Source organism: Staurois parvus, unplaced genomic scaffold (genome assembly GCF_062004578.1).
Source record: "Staurois parvus isolate SC_StPar_1 unplaced genomic scaffold, SC_StPar_1.0 ptg000165l, whole genome shotgun sequence".
NCBI lineage: Eukaryota > Metazoa > Chordata > Amphibia > Anura > Ranidae > Staurois > Staurois parvus.
In genome coordinates this window covers 12470629-12483213 of record NW_028317961.1, presented here as the reverse complement: position 1 = coordinate 12483213, position 12585 = coordinate 12470629, and the positions used below count along the sequence as shown (strand labels likewise).

General features: G+C 39.2%; 1 protein-coding gene across 1 annotated transcript in view; it reads right to left on the bottom strand.

Annotated features, from left to right (window-relative positions):
* PEX7 (peroxisomal biogenesis factor 7) overlaps positions 1–12585 on the bottom strand; it is a 312578-nt gene that overhangs the window by 254274 nt on the left and 45719 nt on the right. The window contains exon 5 of the mRNA XM_089676224.1: positions 11578–11686. Within this exon, the coding sequence (XP_089532350.1) occupies positions 11578–11686 (109 nt within the window). The remainder of the gene's footprint in view (positions 1–11577; positions 11687–12585) is intronic.

Here is a 12585-nt window from a genome sequence, read left to right as displayed (position 1 = left end):
GTGCATGGGCTGTTGAGTATGTAAACCCAACATTTCATATTCCTGATATTGCTACTGTCTCTCCTCCCTGAGCTCCTTATGCACCTGAGAACGAGGGAATGTGATCCCTTATAAGGGGGAAAAAAAAATTGGTATTTATAATGTCTTTTATATGTATACACAAATGTTTTGCCTTTCATTTGTATTGTAAATTGAATGGGCTGTTTTACAAGGTGAGGGTTTACATATTCTTTAAAATAGGAAAAAACCCTCAGTTCTATCATTCGAGTTGCTTGGCTTCTCATGCTCTCAGGAGGTGTGGGTGGTGCCTCAGTGCTGCCTCCTAGCATGGCTGAGCACTGCCTGTGCAGGAGTGCATATTAATGGGCTTTAAAGAGCTCAGGAAGTAGCTGTGAGGTGGGGGGATGTCACCTGCACCTCTTGGAAGAATCAAAAGCTAAAACCAAAGGAAGTATTTTATCTTTTTTTGTGAAATTTTTACGGTTTTGGGGTTTTTTTTGGACAGCGAGGATTGGCTGGCAAACCAGACCTTCTATTGCATGCCAGATCAGCTTTAAAATATAATATACTCTTTTTATTGTTCTAGAGCTGAAACCCGAAAGCATCATATCTTGCCAATTACACAATTAAAAAGATTTGTGTTTACTCTTCCACTGAGACTCTGAAGCATTCTGATTTCCAGGTAGTAAAAGAGATTTGGTATAAACTACACAATGACTCACAGCATCCTTTTCAAACATTGGGTCCCTGTTATTTATGTCATTTCTTTAATCACATTTTCCAGATGACCGGAGTTTCTTTGTTGGCTAGACATTGATCAGGTCCTCAACTGCTGAAGCACATCCTCCTGGCTCCTGGCTTATCTTATCAGCTCTGAAATTACCTGTGACATCAGTCCATGAATGGTCTCAATAAAAGACTGACATGATTAGCAGTTCATACTCTTTAATTGCCGCAGTTTTAGAAAGCCAAAATAGTGTTAGCAAACATGAATACACACAATTATTCCATTGTAACTATGCACTGTTTACATCTATTACGTTATCAGAGAAGTGACAAAATTTGCTTACGGCTTGTATACACAGACCAAAAATCCTGTTAAACCAAATTTTGGTATGAGTGCACCGCTAACTGTTCAACAGAAAACTAGCGTTCAATCAATGCTTGCAGGCAATGGCTGCAGCGATGGTCTGTTTATTCTGATAGGGCAGAAGTCCTTGCTGTGAGAATGCAATATTGCAGCAGGAGAGATCCCTGCATCTACATTGCTTTTGTGGAATGCTACGATTTATGTGTACCCCGCTTTAGTTTGTCCCATTGATGAAGGGGTCCTTATGCAGCCCTGAAGAGTCAGTGTTATGCCATACAATTAAATTTATATATTACTTGCATTTTATCTGCTGATGTGGTGGCATCCCTCTATACTTCTTCCCATGCAACTCTCTGTACTACCAGGACTATGAGATATAGTGTGGGATGGACAATTTTATACAGTGACACACAGGAGGTCACAACAGGGCTCTGAGTCTAGAGTGGATACATCACACTGATAACATTTTAAATACATATGAGTATAAGTATAGTATAAGTATAGACATATATGCGAAATAGCTTCTTAACCAAGTGATTTATACCATTTTTAATGTATTTCAAATAGAACTTCATCTGTCATTGTACTAATTGCCTGTAATCCCCTGCACATGAACATTCAGATGGGAAGAAGTTTAAGCAGCACACATGGTCAGGCTTTTCTGCATTTCATTGCTGTGAATCTGTGATGGAACACCTGTCACTCAGATTGAGTGATTCCGTCAGAGAACTGCTTCCTCATCGCTGGGACACAGGACCAAGGTATTGTAGCTGGGCATCACACCCAAAACATGGAACTACTTTATTGAACAGAAACACCGATTTGTATACACTTCAAGAATAGGGACAGTCCCCACATGAACAATAAAACAAATATTATGCATTAGGATAAACATCCCACAATGGTTTGATAACAAGATAAGTGGACATAATACTAAATCACATCTCCAGAAAAGACTAGCAGACAGACAAACAATAGGTGACTCAATTAATAATGGGAATGCACACCTAGGAGGCACACAATGGTAGAAAGCCAGTAAACACATCACACCTTAATAAACAGATTACACATAACAAGGAAGAGTCCTCAGCATCAGGTTTTTTTTAGCTGATTATATCAACATCTGTTCTGAGTCTCTGAGTATAGGAAGAGGGTGTTAAAGCAGTCAATGCTGGTTTGGGCACAGAGACCCCAAATCTGTATCCTGGTCCTCCAGTTCTCAGAGTCAGTGTGTTTTGGGGACATATGGACTTGAATCTGAAGTAAACTACTCAAAAGGTTCCCCCAGGCACACACCAAAGCATAGAGCCCCCACAGATGCTGGGGCCATGGTCAGTAGACAAAAGGCTAGCCTGCAGCCCATTCCAAAAGTTCCTGTCATGGTTGGGTCTCTCACAGAATCTAACAAGGGAACTTGCTGATTGCAGGAGACAGGACAAAGATGACCTGGTCACTAAGTTGGTGTTCTTTCACATCTTAACACAGCCTTGATAGATCAGGCTTTTTACTATTACTGCTATGACAAAAGGGATCAGGACATTGTAGTGTGTCTTGCAGGTTTAAAATTTTGGGAGAACAAAGTAGAAATTGCTTCGGCTGGTAGGACACCTATTTCAACTGTATATTATGTCAGTTGTAGAACTGCCTTAAAATTCTTGTAGCTTTTCTTGGGATGTGGCATACACATGAAAAATACTATCCAGCAATACCGATTTTTGTATTGTTTTTTTACTGATCTATATGCAGCGGTCATTAAAAACAATGGGCTTCACTTAGGTCAGTAAAAAAAGCCTGAATGTCTAAGAACATTAAATTTTTAGGCATCTGTGTGCAAAAGGCCTAAGTTTTCAATTTAAAAGAACTAAAGTAGAAAATATTAATGCTTGGAGGACTGAAAAGAAACATTTAGTTAAGAACAGATCCAGCCATTGCTGGAATCTCATGAAAATACTAATCTCCTGGCTGGCATGCTAATTTTAGCATTTTAATTTACTCTCTAAAATTGTATGACACTGGTTTCTGATCCACGTTTGTTCTGTGTCAAAGTACTGAAATCTGAGCCAGCCAGGTACTAGCCTTTTCAAAAGAAGGTCAACAATGGCAACCATCATAATTCACTAGCACAGGTTTTCTTGAAGTCCATTACATCAATGCTGCTTCTAAGGAGAGAGAAAACGTTTTTTTAAAATTATGGTCGACTATCTGCATAATCAATTTCCTTAAAGGAAACCCTGAATAACAAAAAAAAAACTGCCTAAAGAGGAATACTTTACCATTGCCCTTAGCAAAACACAATTTGTTTACATGTTTGTATCTGGACACCTTTATAGGTGCATGTTGACATTAATATCATTGGGAACTGGGGGGAGGGAGTAGTAGTATTTGTTATTTAATTAAAAAAAAAACATATAAAAGCTCATACTAATACAATTCCAAACTTGTGGCAAATTATGTTGTGAAACCGACTGAGCAGGCATACTAATTGACGTGATCTCGAAATTCATTTATTTCTATTTGAAATAAAGTTATGAATGAAGGCTATTACTACTGTAATATTGGTAGGGATTTTATTTCTCAAGTCTTTAGTTAGAGGTTTCTTCACATTTAGCTTTTAATTTTTTTCACTTAAATAAAGTTCACTTTCTCAGTCAAAAGGTACCAAGTGGCTGTCAAGGGGGCCAGTGTCTTCAACCTGCTACTACTTCTTTTCTGCTCAACCTCCTCAGCATTTCTAAGCAATCAGTACTGGTGTCACTTCACGAGCAATGTCTGCTATACAATCAAAGCTTTAGAAACCCATGGGGTTTCTTTTGCCTTTCCCTCCCAAGACCGGAATTGCTACACCCCCACTTCTCCGTGCTCCTTACTAGCCCTTTAGTCTTCAACATCCTGAAGCTGCTAACACATCATGATGCTGATAGCTCTGAGAGGGCTGCAGTGCAGTGGTCAGCTTGCCTCCCTCTGTGTTGTGTTTATACAAGTTGTAAACCTAGAATTTGATTGGTGATTGTATTTTTTTTTCTTTTTCTTTACATTCTCTATTCTAAATTGCTGTATTTTTTTCTTTTTTTTACATTTAGATTCTGAATTGCTGTCTATTTATGAAAACTGTTGAGGTGGCAAGATGAAATTAATGGTAAATAAAATATATAGGCGTTTTGGGGATTGATTGTGTTTGGGGATGGGTTATAAAGAGATGGAGTTAGGAAACGATCGGGATAATGGAAATAATCAAGCATGGGTTTTTTTATCAGTGTAAAATATCCCATCATTGATATCTAATATTGTATTATAGATACTGTACTCTCTCTTTTTATTGTCTAACGTATTTGTTAGTTAATGTTCATTTTTGTAAAGAAAATTCTTTTGAAAATAAAAAAATTGCTTGTAAGAATAAATAAATGTGTTCAACTAGCTGGGAAGGCTCCCCACTATCAGCAGTGTTCAGCTATCAACAGTGTTCCTGATCACTGCCACACCAGTCTCAAAATCAGTAGACTAGTGAAAGTCATTAACAGTGTACCTGGCTGCTGTCACACCAGTGACAATGTCACCAAACCAGTGCAGCCAGCAACAATGTTCCTGATTGCTAGCTGCACCAGTGCCAGTACCACCAGAGCCAATGTAGCCATCAACGGTGTCCCTGATCAACACCACATCATTACAGTGTCACCTGAGCCAGGGCAGCCGTCAACAGCGTTCCAGATCACAGCTACAGTGCAGAGGTGTCTCTGTCTGCCACCTGTAAAGACCCTGGCCTATTTATTGACAATGTTTCTGTCTGCAGTCTGGACCAATTCTTTGCCTGTTTACTGACCTTGTCTCTGCCTGCTGCTGGAACTGACCCATCTGCACATCCCATTGACTAAATTCTAGTGAGATACCAATCCCAGCCATCCACAACGGCACTCTTGGAACCACATAGACTCTTTTGTTCTTCCTTTCTTCAGCCTTCTGTACTTCCTGGCCAGTGAGCATGGCTTATAGCAAGGGGTACTGCTACAGGTGATGCTACATTAAGCTATATTCCGTGACCACTTGCACAGAGGAGACCATTACAGTACACTGTTTTTGATACAAATAGTTGATTTTTGTGACAAACAAGATATAATGTCTGGCTCATAATCAGTCCAAACATTGACAAAGTGTCACATGTGTGGTATTGCCATACTTGGGAGGATTAAAAGATGTGTTTTGGTCTAAAACTCTACATATGCTCATATTGTGTCTGAAAAATAACATTTGACATCTTTGTGTAAAAAAATTAATTTTCATTTTCTTTCTGCATTTTCAAAAAACTTTAAAAATTAGTCTTCAAAAGACTCACCATGCCTCTTAAAAATACCTTGAGATGTTTACTTTCCAAAATGTGGTCATTTTGTGTGTATTTCTAATGGTTATTTAGTTTATGTTCCTTGAAAGTCCAAAGGTGTTCATTGAAATCTGGGCCTTCTATACGTCTAGGCTGTGAAAAGTCTGGGTCTGCAAATGATATCTGTCATGCTGTGTACTGCTATATCTACCTTTACTCCACAAACTTGTCAAAATGTAACTTTATTTTATGGGAGGTCTGCTTTACAAGATAACTCCAATGACATTAACCTATTGATATGACATATAAAGTTGTTAGACAACCTATTTTGCTTATACTTTTAACAAATGAGGGATTGTTTTTGTTTTCAACAAGCAGCCAACTATGATTTTGTTAAAGTCACAAAATAAGAAATATGGATTTCTTGTTACCATTGGCTCCATTCCATTCTGAGCATTTTGTAGCTCAAAACGTAAAGCTACAAAACACCTAAAGCATAACTAAGGCAATTTTTTTTAGTTTTGGATATAGTGGCGAGGGATTAGAACACGTCAGGTTATTGCTATCTATGTCCCCCGTTTAGATTTACCTTCTCTATTCATCTCCTTTACTGTTATCGAAACTGAAAGAAAATCCCAAATTTTGGGCTGCCCCCAGAAGAGCAGTAGAGGGGAAATCCTCCAATGGGGATGCTAGTTCTGGTGACAACTAAGGATTCCTCACTTTGGAGGGATGTCCTATCACTTCCTGCAATGGAACACAGATGGTCAACAAAAGCATGACAGGAGTTATAATCCTCCCCTACTCTAGCCAAAACAAATAAAACGTTTCTCTTTGCTCTAACTTTAAAATGCTCATTGTTTTAAATGGTGCCTGTTCACACTTGGAGCACTGAGAAAGAATGTGCACAACTCTTTGCTGCATGTGTTTTGTGGGCACTCCCATAATAAATGTCTATGAAGCCAAAAATGCTAAATTCTGCCCTATAGAACCTCCTGCATTGCACATTGCTCCTAAAACACCCCAAAAAAGTATTAAAAAGGCCCCCCAAAAAGTAACACTTATGCTCAGGGGTGAATGGAGCCTAAGGCAACTATAGGGACATACTGCTTGTGTATAAATGCCACTAGAAATGTAATTTTCTGTTCTGGTCAGCTTATTCAGAAAAAAAAAAAACAACAACTTGGACTGATCAAGTAGACAGACTATCCTGCTTGGGACTCAGAAAACAGAATATAAGCCTAATCCATGTGTCAGCTTTAACAAAAACAGCACCAGGTAGAACTCTGCAATTAAAGTCTCATTAAACCCACATCATTTAAAAAAAAAAAAACTATCAGTAAATGCTGTATTGAATGCCATTTATACTTACTCATTCACTATCGGATTTGTTTTCTGTATTCTGCAAAAAACCTGGTTGATCTTGCCTTTCTCTAACTCCCCTTTCTGATCATGTCCCCAATCTAGTTGTTTGTTTTTCAAAGCAATGTTGGCAGCTACTACACATGCTCAGTTTACAGTGAGTTTCTTTGCTGCGCATTTCCATTTATCACATCTGAACAGCCCAAGTGACTATAGAGTCACACATGTGGGCATATACACAGTTGTAAATGACAGTCCACTCCCTCCTTCCTCCTCCATGCTCACTAACCAGCAAAACACAATAGGGGTGGGATGTTATGTCTTGATTGATGGTGGCTTCACCTCCCTGTTAACTTAAGACACAGGCTGGAGAGGTGTGACATAAAATATTGAAGATTTTATTTCAAATATATATTTGTATGGCAATTTAAAACAATTTATTGATTTTAGTTATTTATTTTTACTCTGTATCCCAAAGGCTGCTTTTTTTTTTATTTTGAACATGTGACCAGCACACATTTTTTTTTACTTAAAAAATTTACAGTGCTATCAGCCACATAAAGAAAGAGAAGGGATATTGAAAAATGAAGTGTATGTATTTAGTATCACTTTAAGTTTGCCAAAGTCTTGAACTGAAATGTTAGCCTGGTATATAAAATATCACAGATGGTAAAACCTCAAATATAAATATCTGTAGTTACTGGCGTGTGGTGTAATGAGTATCCCTTTTTACTAGCAATTTATGTTTCACTTACAAACTAAGCTGCAAATTTGCTTCTCATTGCGCAGAGATGAGACAGAAATATCCCAGCGTTAACATAACAAAACATCTAAAATGGCACTGTACAAAATGTGCACAAAAGCCCCATAAAAAGCAAACTATATTTCTGCTAGAAATCAGTGAAGTTTTTTCTTCATCTAAAACAAAAGCAACAATTATGTATTAATTACAATATGCTGAGGCCGAGTTGAATGGTTTGTACCTTGGAAAGCCATAAAGATCAGTAACCTAGAAACAGACAACTTAAATTAGAGATTACATCCAATTAGTCCCCATGCACTACAAAGAGATCTTGTCTGGGTGGCAGCACGCCTGCTCTCTGTTTGTTCATGTGATATTTTGTCAGTGCTGTGTTAAGTACCACATTATCATCCAGGCTTGTTTATTATTAGCCAAGCATCTAGATAAAAGCACAGTTCATGTTAGGGGCTGCTCAAGCAGTTTCCATGCTAAGGGGTATACTCCACTGATCCATTACATTAATGTGGAACCACGTGACATGATAAAATAGCTTTTTTTTTGCTTCCTGTCACGTCAAGCGAAATATTATGTAACAACTACTTATTCAAGTTTGTTATGATTGCTGCTGTACCATCTGACACTCACCTTTGTTGTACTGCCCCGTCACCATGTTCCTATGTCAGAGCCCCAAGTCAAATCTCAGTATAAGCTCTGTGCCGGGTCAATGTTGGAGTTTACATAGGGTTAAGAACATTCTCCACCCCCCTACATGACAGTATTTTGGCTTGGCGAATGGCCCCTCTCTCCTGAGCGCTGCATTCTAGTAGTAAGTGGTTAATCACTTCAATACCGGGCACTTTAACCCCCTTCCTGACCAGGCCAATTTTCAGAAGGACACAGCGACCACAGAATGCACACCCTAGGAGATGTGCAGGGGGAGTGGTTCCAGGAAGACATCTATGGATGCCCTCCCGGAACAACAGAGGCATGCTGTAGCCATCTTTTGGCTCTAGTGCGGTAGGGGAGTGGTTTAGGTCACATGATACCTCCACCCCACCTACCCCCACAATACCCAACAGACAGAATGCTAGGGGAGTGCAACAAATGTGAGTATCAATGGGTGGGAGGATTGCCAAGAGTCAGTTTGTCCCGAATATGCAAAGTGACAAATTCTCTTTAAGATGTCCACACATCTAGGGTTCAACTGCAACCAAAATGTTTTTGCTTTGGACAGACCAGGGAGGTTTTAGAACCCCTTTTATTATTGTTTGAGTCCCCAACTGGGACATTTTCATTCACTTTCTGTAGAGTGAACAGGTGGAAGAGAGGGACAGAAATAAAATGAAAAGTCTGTTTAATTAGGGCAAAGACTAAAAAAAGGGCATTTTTAGCACAATAAGGAAAGGAAAGGTAAAACCTCTATCAGGTTTTTACTGGACATATACTGTACATGCCAGATCTGTATAATCATGTCTGCCACTTGTGTAAAACCTCACGACTGTGTGAGAAATGAATTCAACGAATGCATGAAAACCACATAAACATATATATATTTTCTTCCCACTGTTTTGACAGCCAGTTGGATGGTTTGCACCTCAGCACTGCCTAACTATATTATGTAATGGAGATGCTTTGCAGACCATTTCCAGTTTGTATAACATATTCAATCACCATTCACAGTCCACCTGAGCTCCTCCTCTGATGTGTTTTACTTGACAAGAACTTAAAGAAGAACTATACGCAAAACTTTTTTTCATTTTGGATAGAGCAAGGGAGGGTTATCATTTCTGTCAGTTTATCTTTTTGCCATCTGTGTTCTATTGGAGAGATCCATAGACTGATCATTAATTGCAAGAAATATTGGTGTATTCTTTGGAATTATCAGGCCATTTTTCACTGCATGGAGAAAAATAGTGAATGCCTGTCTAACACATCTATACTGAAAAGTAATAGAATCATAGTACAATGTGCAAAGAATTGCCATCCTTGGACAAGGATCTCTTTGGGCTAAATGTAACATCTAAGAAGCCAAAGACCTTCAGGAAACGGTCACAGAGATGTCCATGAAGATCTACTGAACAGGAACAGCCAGCACATAAACGATTCTGTGCAAGGATATAAATAAAAAACAAAAACTATGGCTGCAGAATACAGAAAAGTATGCACCTATGGGGCAGGAGGTTGAATGTGGAGTATGTAGAATTTCTCACCAGTAAGGCCCCTTGTTTCTTTTATGTCCACAGGACTTTATTGGTGAGATATCAGCACTGATTCCTAACACCTGCCATGGCCCTCTTGGTGGGGTCCAGCTGTAACTGATGGATTTCTATTTATTTCATTGAATGCAACAGAACTCAACAACTCCTAATTGGACAGGATAAAATGAAGGTACTGTGGCAAGGAAACCTCACTGTTGGAGCATCCACAGCAGGCGGCACAGTGGCTTAGTGGTTAGCACGTCTGCCTTGCAGTAAAATGGGTCATGGGTTCGATTCCTGACCACGGCGCCTCCTGCATAGAGTTTGCATGTTCTCCCTGTGCTTGCGAGGGTTTCCTTCGGGTGCTCCGGTTTCCTCCCACCCTCCAAAGACATGCTAGTAGGTTAATTGGATCCTCTCTAAAATTGATCCTAATATGTGTATGTATGAATGTGAGTTAGGGATCTTAGATTGTACACCCCTTGAGGGTTAGGGACTGATGTGAAAGTTCAATATATATATGTGTAAAGCGCTGCGTACATTGACAGCGCTATATAAGTACCTGAAATAAATAAAAATAAATATCAGAAGCCAGAGCTTGCTAAACCACCCCTTCCACCTAAAGCTTATGTACTACTTCTGAGTAGACTGGTCCTTAAGAAATACTTTTTTAGCTTCTGTCTTATTTTATAACTTTATCTCTAATGTTATCCGAGTATCAGAAACTCACACACAGGTACAAATAGTGGTGTTCAGTAGGTATTATTAAAACCCAGAGTGCTCCCTGATACTTCCATTACAAGGAGTACACTAAGCCATATGGTTCATTACATGCTAGTCATCTGCAAATAATTTGCGTTGCACTGCACCAAACTGCATATGTACCACACTTGAAGCTGAAATCCCATTCAAAAAGGGTCCAATAGCAGGTTGAGATTTAAGGCCAAAGATACACACACTAAATACATTAAAGGATACTTGGAAACCCCAGAGTATGTCTGCACCCTTTTCGCAGAACAATCAGCATTAACCTTCTGTCATTATAACATTATTTCATTTTACAATAACTGTCAATTATACATAAACATGAGATAAAAGTACTACCTTGTATTGCCTCTAAGAAATGTTACAGCAAAACTTTCAACTGACATCGCAGCAGTGCATTTATCTGTCTTTTAGTAAGAGCATAGTGCTACTGTTCTTTATGAGATGTAAACATTACTTATCTATCTCACTTCACAAGATTACAGTTTTACTTCCTCTCTTACTCAAACAAGGCAAAAACTCCAACCTATTTCGGTTCCTACAAGTGTTTTCCAAGTACTGGCCTTCAATCAAAAACATAACACTACCACCTAGTGGACAAATTCTATAACACATGCAATCTCAAAGGTATCCTTTATCAGTATACTTGAAATGATGTATTAGAACAGGAGTCTCCAAACTTTTCATTACAATGGCCACAAATGATATTTTACAAATATTCCAAAGCTAAAGAAAAAGTCACTCACCTACATCAAAGTACCCACCAAAGTCCCCCTTACATCACAGCCCCCCCACCCTTCAGTTATTAGGGATCCCCTTTGCTTCACAAGTGGAGACCATAGGTAGCCTCTGTTAACCTTAATCCTCAATCTGTGCATACTGAGGATACACCACTGACCCTAGCTTAGGGTCAGAAAAAATCTTGTAGCTGGTCAGATATGGCCCATGGGCTGTAGTTTGGAGAACCCTATCTTAGAACAACAAAGTAAAGTGTAAAAAGCTTTAGAACATTTATGACAGTGGACTTTCATGCATAATAAGCTAAATAATTGATACATGTCAATAAACCATTAACTCTGAATACCTGAATGCAGTTTTAGCCACTTACCTGAAGCAGAAGCAAAGCAGCCTGGGATGTGTGGGGACCAAACAGTGCTGTAAATGATGTTTTCATGGCCTGTGAAAGTGCAAAGTGACTTCTCAACTAAGGGATCCCACTAAAAAAAAAAAAAAAATTGTAAAGTAACTGTGCTACAATGTTGGGAAATGCTGCAACACTGACCTTTCAATCAGCGCAATTCATTTTCTCTGTACTTGCCAACTCTTACTACTCCAAACATCACTGGTGTGACATAGCTCCAAAAGAAGTTTGCATATTTGTCAAGACGAATCCCCTCCCTTACTTACAAAAATCCTTCTTCCAAATATCTAGGCTTTGCTACACTAATAATACACCAACCACCACAGAGCACAGATGACTTCAGCTTCCAATCTTTATTAAAAGATAGGTAAACAATCTATACATTTCCAAAGGGCAAGGCGAAAGATCATATGCATAGCCTGGGACCCTGCAGCTTCCTTCAATGATCTGGGCAGACGTTAGGGTTAGGCACAGAGTGTAGCCATGAGGCAGAACAGTGACAGCAGATTCAATACAGGGTGAATGCTAGCCGTTTTCCGTGGTGGGTCCCTCCAGAACTGGCTGTGGTATCGCTCATCGCTGCTTTTACACATAGTCCTTGCCTTGGAACAGACTGCTTTCCATTTGTCTACACTGATATAGAGTTGCTCTAATGTAAGTGTGCGATTAATTTTATTGAAGAACTGTGGCCATGTTTTTAATGGGATCCCGCGTTCCTGTTTGCTTGTCTTCATGTTAGGCTTTGCTACACTGGTTATTTCTTGCCTGCACCACCGTGCCACAAAAATCAGTATTTATATTCTTGCAACATATGTAAAAAGAGACAGAGCGTACCTAACACTATCTATGCTTTAGAGTCAAGGAAGCGGCCATCTTAGCCTCTGTTTGATCTGCAGTTTCCATGGTGCTGGACATGTGATCAAGGTTAACCTCAAACATTTAATGTCTTCACAATTCAACTGAGAGTTGACACAA